The sequence below is a fragment of the Amyelois transitella genome, chromosome 13 (assembly GCF_032362555.1).
Source record: "Amyelois transitella isolate CPQ chromosome 13, ilAmyTran1.1, whole genome shotgun sequence".
NCBI lineage: Eukaryota > Metazoa > Arthropoda > Insecta > Lepidoptera > Pyralidae > Amyelois > Amyelois transitella.
In genome coordinates this window covers 6,129,532-6,152,448 of record NC_083516.1, presented here as the reverse complement: position 1 = coordinate 6,152,448, position 22,917 = coordinate 6,129,532, and the positions used below count along the sequence as shown (strand labels likewise).

The 22,917-nt window shown below is 34.4% G+C and overlaps 1 protein-coding gene across 6 annotated transcripts in view; it reads right to left on the bottom strand.

The window, feature by feature from the left end:
* Positions 1-22,583, bottom strand: part of LOC106132129 (serine/arginine repetitive matrix protein 1) — an 81,866-nt gene extending 59,283 nt beyond the window's left edge. For 2 of the 6 annotated variants that reach the window (XM_060947389.1, XM_013331460.2), the window contains exon 1: positions 3,552-3,758. Coding sequence is in view for 2 of the 6 variants with exons in the window: in XM_013331464.2 (XP_013186918.1) it covers positions 4,617-4,700 (84 nt within the window). In the remaining 4 variants the exon portion in view is untranslated. Of the gene's footprint in view, positions 1-3,449; positions 3,759-4,616; positions 4,721-22,346 lie in introns of those variants that run through there. The other 4 variants (XM_013331464.2, XM_013331462.2, XM_013331459.2 and 1 more) reach the window with 4 other exon arrangements.
* Positions 22,584-22,917: the final 334 nt, after the last annotated feature.

Below are 22,917 nucleotides of genomic sequence, written 5' to 3'. Positions count from 1 at the left end.
ACAACCTGCTTGTATCAACGGAAACGTAAGATATAGCGTGACAGCCGGCTACAGCCCATTTGAATCACTATTGGAACTTAGTAATTGCATCATTATCATTATAATCTCTTAACCTATTCGTAATAACTGTAATCTAACAGAGCCATTTGCTGTTGTTTCATGTGGATGTTCATGAATAATTATGAGTAATTGATGGCCGCCTGGGCAGTGAAATAGTGCAGCGGAGCGACTAATACACGTTTTAGTAATAATTTGTAGTGGTCACAATTACGCATATATATTTATATAGAGCATTTTGATTCAATCATAGTTTATTTATTACCTCACTATGATACAGAAGGATACCTACTTCAAAAGTATACCATGGTCAGAGACGCACACACATCTATTACGGGGAGAACAGAGCCAATACTTAGTAACAAAACCTAGCCTTTCAGTTAAAACGCCATGTCAGATAGACGACTTAGTGATGGAAGTGAAATTCAGAGCTAGGGACATGCATAGCAACCTGCGCTTCCTTTGACTGACTTTTACAATCCAGACGGAAGAAGAAGAAACTGGCACACAACAAATTAGTATCCGCATGGTATAAATTCCGTGATCATCCTGATTTCATAATTGAATTTCTTATTTCCCGGTTATGTTACCTTTTCAGTCCATTTGTTCCTACGTAACGTTTCTAAGTCCATTCGTAACACATTAATTATTATGTATTGTTTCTTGGTTATTGTTCTTAATCGGTTTGGATGCCTTGAATGTAATACTTGTGAATAATTCATGAGTACGTCAAATTAATTCGTAGACGATCCACAATGGTGTGCCAGTCAAAGTCGATATCGGTTTGTGTGTGATACTTAGCGGTAGTGCTAATTAAACTTGCAGCAACTTTGTGCCGTGTGGTTCCCAGCACTTTAAAATAGGACAACCCTATGTCTTCCCCATTGATGTAGTAAAAGACGACTAAGGGATAATCTTATAAATTTAAGATTCTTCTTAAAGGTGATGGCTAGCAACCTGTCACTATTTGAATCCCGATTCCATCATTGAGCCATACAATTTCGGAATGACAAAGGTAACTTTTCTTTTGATGAGACTGAATGAGACTTATCTCCCTGACAAAACAAACTGTCATTTAAATTTCAATACCGCAAGCATCCTAAAAATTCAGAAGTCACGTCAAATATTGAAATTCTTTGTTTGTATATATAAAAAAAGGTTGACGGTTTGCATGCAGAGACATTAAATCCACCTTTTAAGCTATTTTACGTTATTAATTTTATTTAAATACTCTGAATGGACCCACGGGACAAATAAATAAATAATGTGAATTAGATTACGGCTCAGCACTGCCTATCCTTTTCAGTGTTATGATAGAAGCCTTGTACGCGGTGTTGGGTGTCAAAGTGAGTCACTGCAAGGCGATCCTGACTACAAGGTTTTACAGATGTATAAAAATTATACATGTAAATAAATGCATCAAGCTCCTTACAAATAAAAATAAGAAAATAATAATCAAGTTTGTACGCAAGCTTAGCTGCAGACAAAGGGTCTTTTAAATATATACCTATCATAAAAAAAATATTTAAAGCATAGAATTCGGTAATTTCTGATTTAAAACTAAAATCTATCCGTTTAAATATATGTATATGCAACTACTAGAATGATTTCTATAAGTCTAATTTTTGAAGCTAAATAATCTTGGACGTATATAGACGTGACTATATGTATGTTTGCTTATAATATCCTTATTGCACAGCATATATGTATGTATGTATATTGTGCGGAAATCTGCTATTATTAGAATTTGAAAATCGAGATTTTCCTTAGATAAATGTTCTACAAGATTGTCCTTAAATATTGCTCACACCTCTACCCTACATCACCAACTACGATATTCTCCGCGCCTGTAAACATTGCCAGCTTGTGTCGGACCACATGCAAATGGCATTAAAATATCTCAAACTAAAATCAATTTATCTAACCACGAATTCATACCGCGAGAAATACATGGGTACCCTTTCTTCCTGGAAAACATGTTGTTCTTAAGGGATATGCTTTTAACGACAAAAATTTCTAGAGAAGCCGCGCGCAAAGCAAAAGTCTTAACGGGAATGTGGTTTTGTTTGTCCGTCTCCTCTTCACGTTTTATCTTTTGAAATTTCGCAATATTCATGAAATTTCGCACAAACATAGTTAAGAATACTATAGTAAACGTTATAAGGTATCTTTGTAACAAATCTCATATCTGATATGTGTGATAAAAAATAAACGACAATGTTTTCATCCATCTCTCTCTCTTTTTCATCATCATTCACGTGTTCCCAGTTGCACCCTCCGCCATTAAGCTTCGAAGCCTGAGGTTCACTAAAGCTTTCATCCATAGTCAGTCGTATATTTAAATGTTAAAATAATATTTATTACATGTTTAGATGGACCATCAAATGTTCACACTGATATCGAAATTAACATTAATACATACGATAGACAATGCCAAATCAACACACTAGAAATGCGGTAGTCGTACGGTATTTACATAAAACGGCGCTCCCACGCAAAGCAAGGTGAACCGGCTATTCTTAAACGGTCGTTGTGTACGAATATGGCCTGCGAAATTGTGTAATACCCGATTTATCCTCGTAAATCATTCATACTTTACTATAATTTACGCAGTTAGATTGTCCTGTTTGTGTGGTGACAGCATTAGATTAGGTAGATCAAGCGCTGGATAATCGCCTAAAAGTTAAACGAGGAGACAAGCAAGGCCTAAATATAATAATTTGTTGTTTACGTTAGATCTTTAAGTAAAAACCTATATATTGTTTATAAATATTGAATTGGATTTAATTTTGATATGAAAAACAATAAAAATGTCAGTTTACATTATAACGTAAACCACATTCCATTTTCACGAACATTAGATCCTGCTTCTGTAAAACTAAACACAATTAGCTATATGATAATTTTGAAAAGTAGCAGTTACCCTGAATTATCTTATTGAAAAACTGATAATTACTTAAAAGTTCACAAAAACGTATCTTAGCCTCTTTCTCTACCCTATAAGGAATTAATATGAGTATTTCCATACATGTAGAGATTTTATGTATTTATAAAATTAAACTTCGATTTAAAGTGACCTCTTAGACCATTAACGTAGGTAGTGGTCTGATTCAAAGTTCTAAGTCAATCGGTCTCACGTAAATGAGCTGTGAAGGTGTTTTTCAGCTGGTTCGAAACTCTTATTCTTCCAAACTTGCCTCACTGACGTGTGAAATTCCACAAAATAACATAAAATATTTCATTTCGCAATCCTTATTTTAAAAATAACTTTAAATCTAGTACCACTAACTTGCGGTCAACAACATGCACGGATCCCACATTCGTGAGAAAAACGTATACGTAGATTTCCGAACGCAATTAGATCGTATTAAAATCAAGGATACACAACACACCGTTAAGTGTTAAATAATTAAAGTGCACGCAAAAATATCATCACTTTTCTACAAACAAATACGCGTTCGATGCGTGTTTGTACGACGTAATAAATTTAATACCACTATTGAACACCCACTTCGCACTTATGTCATTACAAATTCCGCGGCGAATAATTTTATTTGAAATAATACGTTTCGCGAGGTAGCCGCGCGTCGGATGCTGTGTATCGTACTAAACTACTAAGCTATTGTATGCAGGTGAATTGTACTCGACGTCCGTTTGCCTTATTATGGGCATTTTCCATTCACAGTGGAGCAATCCCGACGGCAAGTCGATGCGATACTGAGCTGCGGCAAACGTCTGCTTTTGGCAATATCTGTGCAAATCACATGTCAAGGCAGACGAATTAGCATAGCGAATCAATGTATTTAACCTCCAATTAAACTTGAGATCATAATGCTTAATGTATGTAATAAATATAAGTTATTTAGTAAACGTTAGGGTACAAAGAATGTAACCGAAGAAAATAATAGAATTGGAGCAGTGAAAGTGTGTGAAGAGAATCTGTGGGCATAGCTTGTTCATTAGCGAAATTAATACAGATTCTTGCTGCAATCAAAGTTCTGACAAAGTCCATTAATAGTAGACTCAGTGAAACTAAGAGGACAAATTGTTGTTACAAAAAATTTAAAGTGTTTTATTAAAGGAGTGTGTTGGTAAGAATGGATTCCCTAATTTCCTAAGACATGTAAAAAGGAAATCTTGCGCGTACAAATTTACAATATTCTGGCGTAAGATGCTCTTTTGTAAATCCCGTTAGGCTTGCACAATTTTGACATAAATCCTATGACTAAATCCGAGATTTTCTAGGCTCGGCATCAACCATTTTATAGTTAATCCACTCTTTGTTAAATGGCCACTATAACAATAATGATTGAAGAGATTATGCGCTGATTCTTATCTAGAATTACAAATATATCCTTAAAATGACTATATGGTTCCCAATTTTTATAATAATAATCTTGTAAGAAAACTTCTGGAAGACACATTATGACACAACTTTATCACAACTGAGATTCATCATGAAACACACAAATCTCATCTTCGACTTATACAAAAGCAGAGCAGTGTCAAGATAAAGAGGCAACTTCAAGCTAGATGGTATGTAAAGATAAACAACTTACGGTAGCCAAAGCTTCCTCGTACGACACTGGCTGAAGGGGAGGCGACGCCGGCGGCGAGTCTCGGGATAGCGCCGCGATCGGCATATTAGACCATCACTGGACAACTGCAAAAAAGTTCAATATTTTAAGGGTTTTGTTTCTTGGACTGCTATCTTACCTTATTACTTCATATATCATAATAACTTTTTCTTCACTAGGTTAGTAGGTAGGAACAATGTTCAAAGGTTGTAGAAATTATAATTAGCTCTATAACAGGTCTACCTACATTCTCCAATAATCCAATAAATCCACAGGTAGTACCATAATGACGTACCTCATTATTCCGATTTCGATAGTGGTACGTTTGTGGGCAATCAAATTGTAATAAATAATAACTAGCATTGGAATGAAGCCCCGGCTGTAATTATTGTCGTGTATCAAACTGTATTGTTGAGAGAGGCTGCTCTACGAATTGGGATTAGACCACCCAAGAACTATCATAAATTTCGGATATAAATACCTTGACTAATCATTACGTTATTAATTTAGTTAAATTTATTTATTTACAGTTTTGTAGGTCTTTTCTATGCAGCTTAGTAAAATATTTAATAAAATTAACTTGTTTTCCAAGTAAACGTCTAACATACATACATAAAATCACGCCTCTTTCCCGGAGGGGTAGGCAGAGACTACCTCTTTCCACTTGCCATGATCTCTGCATACTAATGTACATGTCTAACATGGAACTTACTAATCACAAAACCAAAAATATGTAAGAAAAGAACAAAGAGTATACTCGTATGCGCAATACGAGTATATCTATCTATCATATAACTATCTTCTGACTGCTATCGTACTTCATTTTGTGCGCAAGAACATCATTGCACGAAATACAAAACCATTAGAAAAATATAAAATATTTATTTATTTATCATTCTCACACTATCATTACAGTATAGCTATATAAACATAAATTTAGTAACTGATAATAGTAGGTACACAGTATAATATATTATGAACACTATTTGCATAATTTCCCCGTATTTTCATCTTGTGTGGTGGATCTTCATGCCGTGTGGCTCCCGGCACTAATACAAAAAAGAATAGGACCACTCCATCTCTTTCCCATGGGTGTCGTAAAAGGCGACTAAGGGATAGGCTTACAAACTTGGGATTCTTTTTTAGGCGATGGGCTAGCAACCTGTCACTAGTTGAATCTCAATTCTATCGTAAAGCCAAATAGCTGAACGTGGCATTTCAGTCTTTTCAAGACTGTTGGCTCTGTCTACCCCCGCAAGGGATATAGACGTGACCATATGTATGTATGTATGTATGTATGTGGTGGATATTGAACTGATGTGTCTTATGTAGTTGACCTTGCATGGCGTCGAAGAGTCGACTGTATAAATAGACATTACCATAGTCGACAAACGACAATACCGTGACTAACCCGTATTGACACCGCGTTAACTTGGATCTCTTCTAGAATTTTCATGATTTCATGAAAAGTTATCCCGTATTGTAAAAGAAAATCAAAAAAAATCTTTATGAACTTCGGATTCTGTGTGTCAAATCTGAATCTCAATTTCATCATTAAGCTATGCAACTGACCGTGGCTTTCGAGACTTTTTGAAACTATTGGCTATGTGTATCCCTTTACTGGATAACATACATATAAAAACTATTATTGTTTATTGTCATTAAAATAAAGAAACGGCATAGAATGGTAAGTCACGCGTATCCAGTAAATTCAGTATGATTCTGTCTTCTATTTATGACTTTACTCGGATTATTTATAACTCATTGGATACTCTAAGCTTTATTCACAAAAGCCTAACTTTTACAATACAAATGTGTGATATAACATTTTATCTCAATTAAGTCTATTTAACAGATACTTCATCGAATGAGCTTTTATAATGATGAAGTACTACAAAATCGTGTATAGATATTACATTTGAAATAATACACCTATAAAACACTAATTTGAAAACTGGCCAAGGCTTTTGTATATAAGCATATTGCTCGTTAAAACAATGGAGATAAAATTTTATGTAGTTGTGAACAATAAATTTTCTTTGACTTTAGCTTTTGTGATAACATAAAATACGATGGCATACAAAGGTCAATACTAGAAAAAAACCTATCTGTCAAGTCAAGAGAAACAATGAACACGACAGAAATTTTCAATTGTTTTTAAATATTTGGATTGAACCAAACGAATTAGTTTCTTGTAAAGTCTTACTTTTTAAATAATTTAAATTTTGATTCCTGCCTACATTAAATTACATCATCATAATCATATCAGCCATAGGACGTCCATACCTGAACATAGGCCTCTCCCAATGATTTCCACCTCGGTCTGTTAGACGCAGCCCGAATCCAACAGATCATCGGTCCATCTCGCGGGAGGCCGTCCTACGCTGCACTATTATTAGGTACCTACGTAAATTCATAATATAATAATGTCTTTCTTTATACATACATTTGTTAATTGAGAAAAAAAATTCTTTTAATTCAATATGTAAATAAATTTTGTCTTATTCCAATGAATTGTTTATTCCAGACCTCTTATTTTGAAACAATTATTTTTTTTTATGGTGGAGATAAAGATTTTACGAAGACAAAAATTAATTCGTTACTATAATTTTTTTCCGAATTTACCTGGAATTGTAACTTGATCGAAAAGCTTTAAAAACCTGATATTAATCAAGGCTATTAAATTTGGAGACCTTCGAGCTAAACTTGATACAGGTTTGCATGCATGAGTAAATAATAAAGTATTTGATTTTATTATGATATGTGTACCTATCGGTATGGCAAACAAATATACTAATAACATGATTATCAAGAATATCAAGTACCCTGGCCGTTTTTGGCTTTATTTTTAGAGTTCAAGTATATTCAGGTCAGAACGGAGAATCAAAAACATATTTGTTTATGGAAATAATTTGAAAACAAATACATATTATCCTTTATTTAAATATTTTAAAAAATTTTTAAAGAATTACTATTTTTTTTATTGATTATTTCTTGCAACCAGTGATACCGTAACCGTAATAAAATATTTTGAAAAGCTTCTTCCAGAAGCAATCCATATTTTTGAACGAAAATTAGGGATCTATACAATAATTATATTAATGCACCAACAGCCTTCCCGCCATACAAGACCTCGCCGCACCGATGACTCAGCCGACCTCTGGCCGAGTAAGGAAACCTGCTGAATGCTACACTTTCTTCTACACAAATACAGTCATGACGTCACTTAAGAAACAATCTTTTCTAAAGTAGTCAATTAATTGGGAATAAATTTTAGGTTATGAAAGCTTTTTTATTTATCTAATAAATCTGGATTATTCGAGTATATAATACAGATAACGCGAGTATAGGAAGTAGTAAGAACGAGAGTATATTTGTATTATAAAACCTAATTTATCTAATCCAGGATTTTGGTCCAGGATCTCAAGAGGGGTAAGGACTCAACCGAGGCTAACGCTAGGAGGAAGAAGAAAGATAAGATAAAAATTAATGTATACTTACACATGCATAGGTATCAGAATTTTTTAGACATAAAATAAGGTCCGAATAACGTATCAACTCTTGCAATAAATATCAATACTACTGAACAACACCACAAATACTAATCACGAGAGAAAATCCACGACTGAATCATTTATGAACATTGATCAAGTTACGTGTATTACGGTTACAAACAACAGCAATTACATGAATGATATAAGTCCGTGCACTTATCGCAATTTCGTAACAAGAATTCGGGTGTTACTTTTTGCAAAGGTCCCTTCAGGCGTGTCCCTATTACAACTGGTTCTTACAAATACATGCGTAGGAGTGCATGTTAGATTGCTTGCGAAACCTCAACATCCTCACACTGAGTTTAATTGCACGATTCATAGAACTAATTAAGCGTGAAGGCTGCGCCGTTAGTTTGGAAGCAATGAATATGGACGCAGAATCAGTGTCAACTATTTTTGGAATCTTAAGGTAACAAAGTCAGAAGTAGTGATACTATGACATTGAAAATGTAACAAGGTCAGCTTGTATCTAAAGTACTTACTCATTAAGTACTACAAATACCAAAATCTAATTAATCGAAAAATACCTATTAGTTCTTTTGTTTGTCAACATGTTTGTGTCAAATAAACAACTTCTGTTACTTAGGTTGAAAATTTATCTAAAGAGAGACCTCTTGAGTTATTAAATACACATCACACAAAATGTTTTTGAAGTATTTAAAGTTTTAATTTCAATAAATTGCGACTAACGTCAGTTTGAAATGGACATATCGATTTCCTTCTGCCTTCTGGCACATTCACATCACATTGGATTCGACCCTCCAATTCAACGTCTTTAATTGAACATGATCATTGGTAAGCGCAATCGATTTTCGAAATCTTGCCAAACTCGTCGATATCAGATTCGAATCGATGAATAATTTATGAAGTTTGGACTGCACAATAGAGTTTCGGAATTAATATTTATGAAACTCCATATACAAATCGAATTTTGGCAGCCTCTGCAAAAATATACCAGGCCATATTACACTCAGGTTTTCTCACAAAAAGTTCCGTGTGCAAAGATCCAAAACGAGCTACCTGCCTCGTCCAAACAAATTGCTTTGTTTTTATAATCAAGCCAGCCTCAGCCTTTTAGGAACGATATTCGATAGTGGATCAATAGTGGTCAATCCGTTTTCCATGTCGGATTTATTTACTTGATTTTTACTCCTGTCCAACGAGTAACGACTTTTACTCGGTAACCTGTGATGATGAAACTGTTATTCTGAATTTTATTTATTTACATTGTCTCCTAAAAAAGTTTTAGTAAACATATCATTTTAAATTATCTCAACCATGTTCTATTATTTTAATACTTGCTGCTATAGTATTTACTTCAAATCAATGTCATCATTATGTGTGAAATACTAAACTTTAACAACTTAATAGAAAGAGACAAGTCAACTAAACAAACTATGTCTACTTCTGATGCCACATGTACAAGATGTCGTTATACATTAATTCCAGTCAATATATTGTTTATGTCGTCACGACGCTCACTTCATTGTTGGGTACTAAGATACGAGTAGATTCACAAGTTGTTTGATGTATGCGGTCTATTTAGGACAATTTTTACATTATCAGAAACACATTAGGCTCGTTAAGCGATTGATTGTACTTTTTACCATTTGTTTTTGGTCCCAAATACGTCCTTGCCTTTAGCATATCCACTTACTTCACATATCTTCCTAAAACTGTCGAACCATCTTGTGGGTATTCTCCTACGCTAAACTTGCCAGATGTACTTTATAAAAATCATTTTTATCTGTTTGGTCGTTCAATAGACTTTCACATTTTTTATTCAATAACCTAAATTTTACTTGTTGTGATTGTATTGATGTGTACCTGCTGGGCGGTGAAGGGTCTACGCCTGACATTTGGTCCCTTGGTTACATAAGGCTCGTGACTGGCTCATCCGCCTGTCATTATCCTGTCATCTACTGTGAACATTCCTCAACGTTCCTTCACGGTCCATCAAAATACAAATGCTTGATTTTGTTTATCAATTTACGACAATAATATTTATTTTATGTTGAGATCGTTTTACTATTCAACAGATTCTTACATAATAAAAGAAATAAAAAGGGTATATGAAATATTTGGTTTATTCAATTAAATACGAAAAGTCATTACTACGTAGTTTTTGTATGATTGTCATCAATCAATACTAATAAAGTAAATATTTTGTCTTTATAATAATCAATTCCAACGAGATGTCTGTTACATAATTTCATTACGCAAACGTTTTGTCAAGGCGTCGTGTTGACTCTATTAACTGCAAAACTTTTCACCTTCGACCAGGTTAATAAGATCTCCGAGTCATTGGCAAAATAACTTGATCCATGTCACAGCAGAGATCAAGTTATACTGTACAGTATGCTTATCACACGTGGGAAACTTGTGAGCAGCGTGAGATGGGTACTATGTGAGTGTCTAATATGTAGGTTAGTAGCCTGAACACGTTTTTTGGCTTCACTAATGATGTTATTGACTAACAAACTTAACTAATATTAAGGTGTAGCAGCAATTTGGTAACAATAACTCCTTTGGTCAGTAGATATTGTTTAAAATTACACGCGCTTAGGGCTTAAGTAATAAATTTTTGTATAACTATTTTGTGTTGTGAAAAAATGAAATGTATTAAAATGCTATCACCTCCACGATTAATGAATCAGCTTGAAAACTCAATCAATGCCCAGTTAACTGTTAACACAATAAAGAGATGTACGGTAAGTCTCACTCACGTCTTTTATTACCGAGTAATTTAGATGGGCCTTATTTGTCTTGATACTCATTTAAAATGTCCGTGCGAAGAGAGCGATTGGGCAATGTATAAAATTCACACCATGGTGTTAAATCTTTTGAGCCTAACGAATCACAATTCCAGTAAAAGAATTTATGATAGTTTTTTAGATTTTAATTTATTGATTATACCTTTATACCTTTCACTTAATACTATACTAGTATCATACATATAAAAAAAATCTATAATGTTGTTGTGTACTAAAGTTCAATGCCACTACGTGTTCTTCGAAAAATATCCGTCAGGTACGTAATATTTAATCTTGCATTAAAATTTTAGCTCGACTACATTAAAAATCATCAGAAAATGTTCCTAAACTGTTGCATAACTTTTAGAACAGGTAAACGGACAATATAACAGGAGATAGATAAAATTAGTTTTAAACTCAGAGCTGTTAACTCATCTTTTTTCTAATTTATTGCGCGGCTAACCTTCAAATCTCATTATTATTCCTAATACGGAGCAAATGTCAACCCTGTGGCCTTCGGAATTCCATGTACTTGTGTTTCGCAGGTCACAACCAGCCTCGACACTGAGCCGACGACGACACGACCACGACACGAGTACGTGACGGGAATGAGAATTTACACAGATGTCGTATTAAAAACATGTCGCGTATCTTTGGTGTGAATCTGTTTCGCTGCTTCATAGCGGCCATGAATTTGTACATTGACATTTAGTTTGTCTACAAAAATGTTTGATTGAAACATATGGACACAAAAAAAAACATGTTGAATAAACAAAATTACCAAACTTTAAAAGCTTCGCAAACTAACAAAGTTCTAACAGCATTATAAAATTGATAAGCATTCTTAATAAATATTGGATTCAACGAAATTGTTGGGTCTTTTAGATTAAACGCATTATCAACGAGATAACTGATTATTATCCCAATAAGGTCACATCTGCATTTTAAAGTCACTGTATCATCACCGGTATATTTCATTTTTAAACAACGAATGTAAGAAAATATATAATGGCAGACAAATCAGCTGCGACAAGTTTCGCTTGAGTAGTAGAGTAGCAAAAACAAAGACAAGGTCTTCTGCGGTCACCTGACGACCGACGAAGGTCCTGGATTCCTTTTTCACAGAAGGTAATTGGTACCTATAGCATTATTTACAAAGCTAAGAGAAGATACAAGCAAGGTGGCATGATATATTTTATTTATAAAATTTTATTTATTTAATGTTTGTAGTAGGATAATTTACATTTTGTATTAGTTACAGGAGATGGTAAACTGTATGCATGAAGCTTTAAAAGAGAAAGGAATGAAAGTGAACGTAAGTAAAACTAAAACACTGGTTTTTGAAATGGAGAAAGAAATGACAGCATGTAATATTTTGATTGGAGGAGAAAAAGTGGAGCAAGTGAAAGAGTTTGTATATCTAGGATCAAAGTTTACATCAGATGGCAAGTATGATAGTGATATTGAAAGGAGAGTGAACGCGGGGAACATGGTGAATGGAGCTTTGCATGCCTTTATGAGCAGTCAGAAACTATCCAAAAAGGCTCGACTGGCTGTGCACAGGGGCGTGTTGGTCCCGACATTAATGTATGGGAGTGAAAGTTGGGTATGGCAAAAGAAGCATGAAAGCAGAATAAATGCAGTGGAAATGAGAGCTTTAAGGAGTATGATGGGTGTGAAATTGAGTGACAGGATAAGGAACAGCGTGATAAGGGAATGTTGTGATGTGAAAGAAGATGTAGTTACAGGAATAGAAAAGGGTATGTTAAGATGGTTCGGTCATGTGGAGAGGATGAATGAAAGCAGGTTGACTAAGCAGATATACAAGGAGAGTGTGGAGGGAAAGGTCGGAGTGGGAAGACCTAGACGAACGTATCGTGATCAAATTAAGGACGTCCTGGTAAAGGGTCAGGTCAAAAGTACCCGAAACCGCCGAGCTTGTATGAAGAGAGTTATGAATGTGGACGAAGCGAAAGAAGTATGCAGAGATCGTGGCAAGTGGAAAGAGGTAGTCTCTGCCTACCCCTCCGGGAAAGAGGCGTGATTTTATGTATGTATGTATGTTGTATTAATAACTCTGTACAACAAGAGCAATAATTATTTCGTTTAGAACATTATCATCAATGCATCTTCTAGACCATTGTCTAATATTAATCTCATTGAATTTTGTATTGCTTTGATATGGTTAATTTCGCCATCATCAATGAACAACCAGAACAAACGTATTTGTTCATCGTTATGAGCTACATACGTTCATATAATCACGTCTTTATTCCATACAGGATAGACGGAACCAACAGCCTCACAAAGACTGAACAGTCACGTTCAGATGTATGGCTCAATTTTTTTTATAGATCTTTACAAGAAAAACTGTCTAATGACCGTTTTATGAGCCATCAAACCAACTAAACTATACTATATTTTACAACAAATATATATAAACATATGAGAACAAATTTGTTTTTCATAATAACCAGGCCGGAGGTCTTACAGGAATCAATTAACTGAACGGAAGAAACTATACATTATTATTTAAAAAAAGTTATCTTATAGCCAGAAGCACAATACCACCAACAACTCAAATTTACTGTCATTGCACTTCTCGGTATTTTACACCCAAATCAATTCATGACATAAACGATATTGAAAATAAAACAACCATCAATACAAAACAATAAACCTGCCAAACAGAATAACAATATAATGTCCGTTCTGAAAGCCACAGATTGTAAACAAATTTAAGTGTGTGCAGAAATGAATTATTTTACATAGTTTACAATTAGATTTCTTTAAGTACCTACTATGTAAAAACTACATGAAAACTAAAAATGCTCATGTCAATACGAACAAAATTTTATTATATCCCCAACTAAAAATACGATTCTTTATCGACATGGTTAGTTTTATCATTTCATGGTATCATGCTTATTTGATAGACATTTATTAATAGATTTCGAGTTTATTCTGCGCAATCTTTAATTTGTTGTTAACTGCCCTTTAAGTAGGAATCCATGTTGGTTCTTAAGCAATGTAACAACACCAGTCACCTTGCGGCGGCCGAACAAGGAATGTGCTCTAATATCTGCCCCGAGCCACTTACCAGCGTAAAGAGAAAACTTTATCGGTGAATTTCAACACAGTAACCGTCCAACATTGCTCTCAAACTGGTATGGTATGCTAAATTGTTGTTGTCATTACACTACTGAGAGTATATGATTGGCGCAACTACAGATTATACAAAGTACTCAAGAAGTTCTTAGGTCAGTTGTGCCTATAAAGTTTTGTGACAATAAAAGACACAGTACGAGTGGATCTCTTTGTCAATTATCAGGTATATTCAGATCTTCTAAGAGTCCAAAATTGATCAAACCGTTTTGTGTTCAAAACTTAACCAAATTGCAACGAAATAGTTGAGGTCATAAATTTGTTATCAAGAGAACTATTAATTGATGGCAAGATATAAATTTACGACTCTTTACAAACTTCTTGTTTAAATTTAGAGCCACTCATAGATGAAAAAGGAAATTTTACTTAGATATTCAGCCTCAAAAGCAAATTAACTTAGTTGATATACATTACAGTTGGTGGAACAAACAAAACTTACAACTTAAATGAGCAAGTAGTCATGGGTTACAACTGACACACGATGAGTCAAGATCGTATCGAACACAAAGCAAAGAGGCAACGAACTCGAACTAACGTTAGGTAGCACCCACGACGACATAATAAGTGACTTAGCTTTATAAATAATTAAGCAATCCATTCGATTCGAGAATTCCTTGAAATATACTATTTACTAAATAAATGTACGATAAATAAGGTGCCAGTTATGTTACATTATAATAATAACTAAGAAAATTTTATTTTCATCCTGGCTATAGTCGCGGTTATATCGACATCACTCTGGAGAGGAGCCTGAGGTAATCCTTAGGACTATGGAAGTCCAAAGGTATACGTCGGGTGGACGATGGGTGAGTCAGGTTTTTACTCGAAACGACTCCCATTTAACCTCCGCCACCCTTGCAAGAAAACCTAACCCGCATGGATCATGGTTACAAATCCAGTTGCCTGAATTTGCACATTTCCTCACGAAGTTTTCCCTCACCGTTAGAGCATCGGTTTGATTTGAAAGTTAAAAAATCTAGTAGCTCATACCTAATTATAGTCATAGTGAAATTTTGAACCTTAGACAAATATAAAAAATAGCTATTCTGAATCATAAAAGATGTCCATCATTATTATTTTGTACAAAATATTAAAATAATGATCACCATTTGTTTACAGATAAAAATAACGGTATCTGCCGTTAATACTTTAACATTTCTATGTAAATAAATCTTAATAGATAGAGTCAACGACGACTAAGTTGTTGACCAATTGTGTGTTTGTAGAATCGGTTAGATGAATGAGGAAATGTTTGCGCTTTACCAGATTTAGGTCCAGGTCAAGGTGTAATGTTACTGTAAAAGCTTATGTATTGGTTAATCGTAGATCTCTTTTCTAAAGAGAATCAGGGAATGAAGTATGAGCTGTCTGTTAATAAAATTCAATCAATATCTTTTACAAATTCTTAACTAATGATCTCATATTTCTTTATTTTTTGTTTCTTTTTAGGGAAGTGGCTCCAAAAAGAAGCTAATGGAGAACAAAGAATCATCATATTTATTTCTTTCCCGGAAGGATAGGCAGATCCTACATCTGTTCAAATACCACATTCTCCGCAAACTATTTCTTACACAAATGCCAAATCATTTTCAATCTTTTTATTTAGGCATGTCGCGGGAATGTGTTTTACTTAGTACTATGCGGTATATATTCTGGCGTCAAGAAATAAGAAAAAATCAATGCAACTTAAGCAAATTGTGGATGAAAGTCCGCACTTCCTATGTTGTCAGGCTGCGGACGCTACATGACAGTTCGAAATATGTACAAATAGTTGTTTACTTGTAACATATAGTAAACCGGTTCAAGTCGCACTGACAAATTTTCTGCGAAGCGATCGCTTATCACGCACGGATGTGACTCAAACTTGTCCGCCATTGACAAATATCCAAGATCTATGTGAATAAAATACGCAGTTTTCCTGTAATGGAAATCGAACTCTAAAAGCTTCGTATATTTCTTGTGAATTACTTAAAAGACGACTAAAGGAACAACTACTTTTACTAGGACGCCATGTTGTTCTTATATTCAAGCTGGGTAAAGTTCCCCTGTTAACGAGGATATGCATGAAATAGAAAAACAAACTTTCTGTTTTTTTGAGATTTTCACCGGACGGCAATTTAAAAATATAGATCTCAGGAACTACTGGTTCGAATTAAAAAAATATTTTTTGTGTTGAATAGACCATTTATCGAGGAAAGCTTAAGGCTATATTATCACGCTGCAACTATTAGGAGCGAAGAAATAACGGCAAATGTGAAAAAAACGGGGAAAATTATTCACCCTTGAGAGCTTCAATGATGCTCAAAATAACTATTTCACGCGAACGGAGTCGCGGGCATAGCTAGTATAGTAGTTTAAGTATAAAACTAAAATTAAGACATGACATTTAGAAGTCACTTCATCCTTTCTTTTTCGCTCTTGGCCATTTCACGAGCTTTGATGTTATGAATAAGTGTCATCAGGGCTCTTTATCGGAATCGGAGAGAAAGAGAGAAGGTAAGACATCAAATGAACCACACCACTTTGACCACGTAGTTCAAAGTGGTCATAGGCTAACCGCGGACAACGCAAAAAGGATGATGAATGTAATTAAAATGATAGCATGTTTTTGCTGTTCTGTGTGCAACACCACATCACGTCTCATGGAATTTAATTTCGGTCGGAGTTTTTTGCGGCTGTTGTTGATATCGCATACATGATTCTTAGTAACAGATAAAAAACCAACGAACTTTTTTATGGAGTTTTCTAATTAGTTATTTAAGTAACTAGCTTTTACCCACAGCTTGCTATTTGCCCGCACGAATTAAGCGCCACCTACACGCGCGAATTTAGTGCCATCTGCAAAATAATACAGGATTTTCACAAATACCAAAAGAAAATAGTGTTTACCGGTATGAAAATTACCCTATGTCCTTCTCCAGACTTTAAATTATTACAAACAAAATTTCAAGAAGATTGGTTCAGCAGATAACGCGTGAAGAGACAACAAAAAATCTTACTTACGCATTTATAATATTACTTGGGATTTAAATTGATGTTATGTAACTCAAAATATTTTTTTTCTCACGATATATTAATTAATACTTAATTGTTTTCCTAAAAATAACTTTAAATATAAATTCGAAACATACTTTTTTTTCAATATTTATTATAAGTATCAATCAGTCTTTAAACTTGACTCATTCAAGATCAATGCTCCAAATACAATACAATTCAACCAAAATCATTTTCAGTTGACACTTAGATACTATTTATATTGGTCGATCAGAATGTGCGAGTCAAACTAATGACATCATCCCAAATTTAAATAAAATTTTCAACCTGCTGCTGCAAATTTTTGCTCACATTCTGCGTGTACGGTGTCTCGGAGAAATACATAACCAAGAAAAAGGCAAGGCAAGAAATGATTATTTTTCTCCAAGTTAATCACCAAAAAACCTTTTTTAAACTCCCACTACTCACTCCTAACTTCGAGATTCTTTGCCTCTTACACGCTTATTCCTAATTTTATTTCTGATCAGAATATGATGTAAATGAATAGCTAAAAGGATGAAGAGGACCATGAAGAAAACCATGATCAGAAAAAGGAGTAAAGTTGGTGTGACAAGTGAAAAAACCGAATGCAAGAAACAACTACTGTGACGTCCGCGTAAAGAGTGAGATAAGATTATGAAGACTAAACTCGCTCAATGTAAACTATAAGTTACTGCTTGAACAAAGTGCGTAGGCGCACTGACAGACACTGGCCGTCATTAAACATCCATTCCAATATAATAACGCCTATACTCATGTTTTGTGTCCATTTTTTGTCAGCCGGTGTACAGACAAATAATTACAATGACTGTATGTATAACTACCTAATGCTCTTGTGTAATAAAATAATGGGCGCAGATCTATTAAACCTATATCATAGTCCAAATAATTATGCCTTATCTAATAGAGGTAATTTAGTGATTTCAATAATTTTGGGATATGGCTATCTAATTGCATCCCATTCAAAAAACAATATCGTTTTTGTGGGATTTGCAGTGAGAAGGTTTATTATATGAACGAAGCTGCGGATGAAAGCTTACCGTATATAATAATTATCTGTAATTATGATTCAGTAGCGCTTATTTTTATTTATTTTGAAACCGATGAATTAAATGAGTGGATTATTACACACCCACTTAATCAGATTAGTAAGTTATTTACAAAGAAAATTATTTAAAAAAAAATCGCGTTGCACGTCTTTATAACGTACTAATATCTAGGCATATGAATTAAATACGCGTGTGTAATTCCAATAACTCTTTACTACTACTTATTTTATTTATATCCTCGAATTAATCGTTTGAGAAACCAACTAATTACGATTCAATTAGCCGATGTCTCTTACCAATAATAATAGAAAAAAAACTTTTCATATTGCTGCTTCCTGCAGTTTATAGGCCGGCGAATCCGGTTGCGTGTAATTATTACATGAATATTAACTAATCAAGAGAAGGTGGCTTTACAGATAAAACTAATGTGTGCGACATTATGGTTTTATACTTACATTAATTTAAATAAAATACATTTATCTTTCCATAAAATTTATACCTTATGGAGGTCTAGTTTATCAATGTAAATATCTATTTTCAACAAAGTCTCACGTAGTTTTTGAGTTTATTCGTTACGAATATTTTCGAGACATTCCTAACGATTTGGCCTTGGATAAGTAGTTATAACTTTGCTTTACCGGACACAGTTATTCCTCTTTTTACATACACACCTATGTAGAAGAAACTGTATTTGCACTTTTACTTTTTTCAAACAAACATTCTTCATAAAACTATTGCAACAAGCTTAAAACAAACAGCACTATTACACACCTGTATTATCAAGTGGTGGGGACACCATCACAGCCGATTTCGAAACTTTGATACCGTCGTAAGTAGGTATTTTACACAGTTAAAGTCAGTATTTTATTACAAAGGAGATGTTGCTATAGCAACACCCGTACCAGCTTCGTCTTAAGCGTTACCCACGTTTAACTCAAATTCCTGTTTTCCTGCTTACCTTAAATATTTTCAGGAGCAACTTTTCTTAACTTACATATAAGAAACTACCGTACACTACATCATAATTTATTAAGAGATAAGACAGGCCAAAATGAGAAAGAAATTCTAGCCAGCGCATTTTTTTTCTGTCGTCGATCATAATCGACAAATCGGGGACTAGATTGAGATATATAGGTTACAGTCACAATTGAGCGCCATCCTTATGGAGTGAGGAAGACCAAGACAAATGTATCTTTATCAAAATAGGCCTGGCCAAAAGTCAAGTCAAGTGTACCCTAAACGGACCACCTTGTATTAAGCGAGTAATGAATATGGTATAACAAAAGAAGTACCCGTACTGGGATCGTGGCAAATGTTAAGATTTCATCTCAGCTAACCCCTCCGAGAAAGAGGCGTGATGCATAAAGTATGTGTGTATGACTATAATTGCACTTTGTACCTGGAAATGAATATTTCTCAAAACTAATTAACATTCTTTCCATCAAATAACTTTATAGCGGTGAATCCCATCAACATTGCCTAAGACATCAATTCGTTTCAATGCAATTGCTAATTGCATCATGTAAATACTTAACCTCCATAACGCATGACTTCCTGGTCATCATGGAATAAAACTAGATAATCCCACTCATGTAGAAATACTTATAGATGAATACATTCTTATATAATGCATTACCTATAAATATCATTGAAAATGTTCTTTGATAAGGTTTATAATCTTTACCTCTCTAATCTTAGCTAGCAACCCGTCACTATTTGAATCTCAATTCTATCATTAAGCCAAACAGCTGAACGTGGCCTATCAGTATTTTCAGGACTGTTGGCTCTGTCTACCCCGTAAGGGATAAAGACATGATCATATGTATGTATGTATGTATGTAATCTTAGCTCAAAGCTTACAAATAGGCATGTTTTTTTTCAGACATTTCAGAGACACAGAAATGACAGAGACTCTTGCTTTCCACTTATAACCATCCCTGCTGGCTAACCTTACCCAGAACGTCCCCGTTTAATCAAAGTGCATACGGTAGTTTTGGCCTTCTCATTCCAACAGTCTCTCTGAATATTAATTTAAAATTTACTTATCACATCTTTATCCCTTACGGGGCAGGCAGAACCAACAGTCTCGAAAAATGATGGAATTTCAATCAATTTATAAATTAATAGTTAATGTTCAATGTAAAACTAAATATATACAATAAAATGTGCTGTAATAATACTGCTGAGCGCGAGTAAAACAATTTGTTACAGACGCGGAAACCTGGCAATGCATACACTGCCCAAGAGTAAAAAATACAAGTAATTTTTTTACAAAATGAGAGAAATAAGAATCGCCCACGCGAGCAATATTTGCACTTATTTTATTCTGTATTGAGATAGTTTCCCGTCAAAGTATGCGTACTTCTTGATGCATGGTACCTATACAGCCGAATCAATAGTGGTCAAAGGCTTTATCTTTAATTCCTGCTCATTCTGTTAGTATTTAATTATGGCTCAGCTATTTAGTGCGACACCTACATGCGTCAATGAATACCAACATTTGCATACGTCGATAAGTTATGTCATGGCTAACCTTACCGCCATATCGGTTCTTCGTACCGGAAAATGTATTTGGATGTTTTGCGTCATTTTATATATCTTGTGTAAAATCGGTTCAGCAAAACATACATACATACAGATTTATCTAAGAGAAACCTTTTTTTTTGAAGGCGGTTAAAAAGAGAATATTGACTAACTGTCTTAGTGACTTAAACGACCACTGTATCACAATTTTGATAAAAATTTTCATGCACCTGTAATAAGATTGGAACTTAAATTAATTATATTGGTTGGGATTTATACCAAAAAAATTACTAGAGAACCCTACAGTTTTACTTTTATTTAACTTCGCCATTTACTATTTATCCTCTACAACTAGTCTAATTGTAATGTTAATAAGTCATTACTATTCCGCTGAAACTATGTTAGCAAGCAGTATAGGCCACAAATATCTACGCATCGTCTTGTACATATGCAATGGTCTATGGCCACTACATACACAAAGCCAATGCAAATATAGAAACTACTAATAAATAGCAATAATCACTTTATATAAAACTAGCCATACATATGACGGCCTGTGTGGCGCAGCGGTAGTGCGCTGGTCTGTGTTACCGGAGGTCCCGGGTTCGAATCCCGGCCAGGGCATGATGAGAAACGAACTTTCTCTGACTGGTCTGGGTCTTGGATGTTTATCTATATAAGTATTTATTCTAAAATATAGTATCGTTGAGTTAGTATCTCGTAACACAAGTTTCGAACTTACTTCGAGGCTAACTCAATCTGTGTAATTTCAAATTACACAGATTATATACGGGACAAATTACTAATTTGTCCCGTATATTTATATAAACAAATCGAGAGCGTCAGTGGTCGAATCGGTAAGGTGCCCGGTTAAAATGTGTGTGCCGCAAAAAGGCACAGGTTCGAACCCACCCCGGCCATGCACCAATGACTATTTTCATTGATACATGGCCGAAGCCGAGAAATTATGTACATTAGTTTAAATACAAACCAATGTTTTAACGGTGAGGCCTACTTGTGTTAATTCTGTACTTACATTATTTTGTTCATACTGAAAGAGTAAACAATTAGAATAGTAACAGCTGAAGTCCGGTTCAAATACATATTTTAGGTTCTTCAACAAATAATAATGAGAAAACAGATATATCGACATACCATGACTTTATCCAACAAGGTAGCCGGAGCCAAAATTTTAGACTATTAACGTAGTTATTACGAGTAACATGATGGCTTAAATGATTGAATTGACATTTAGCGATAGGACAGATGGCCAGTCCATTGCCTAAAAAAGAATCCCAAGTTCACAATCCTTTCTGTTTTTTTTTTGGACCAAGTTTTTAATGAGATACACCTTACATTTTATTTTATTTGTGCGTTTGTGTAAATTTTACATGGATCTTTAAAACTATAGGTAATATAATACAATTAAGATAGCTTTACTGTTTAAATAGAAGAAATCGTACTGAATAAGTAAACAAATACGAATATCATAAGCTAAGAAAAACAATTTCAAAAAATTTGGTAAGTATTGATATCAAAATATGCATCCTCCGTGACCTATGTTAAACAATTTTATTTGAATGCTCATTACCATATAATGCGAAAGCTTTAAATAATATTGATTTAAAAACATACCTACCACTATAAGAAAATCTCCCGGCGACACCGGCAATAACAACTAAACACTAGTTTACAACCGTCACCAAAGCACCAACACACAAAACTATAGGAATTTATGTAACAACACTATGTTAGAGCCACTTTTCCTTTTATTTTCGGGCACTTTTCATTCAGAAAAGCGTGTAAATTGTATCGATGGTGTGTTAAGGCGTTTAAGGCTGATCGAGCGCGCGCGCCGTCGACAGAGATAGAACTATGACATAGCGCGGAAACTCAGCCTCGTGCGGTAGTGGGGAGCAAGGACCAAAATGAAAAACATGCGTGGACGCAGCCTTATGCGGCTATAAGTGGAAGTATATGCCGCATATTAAATCATCACGATTTAATCAGCCCCTCTACGACAATGGGTTATCTACCTGTTTATCACAATAATGCATGTATTTTACATCGATTTAATATAATGGACGTCATGGGTCGATTAATAATTATCGTAAATTCTGTATCATGTATTAAATAGTAAAATATTTTGTCTCAGGTAGTTTAGTCAGCAGTATTAATACATGAGAATTTCGGTAAGCTTAATAGC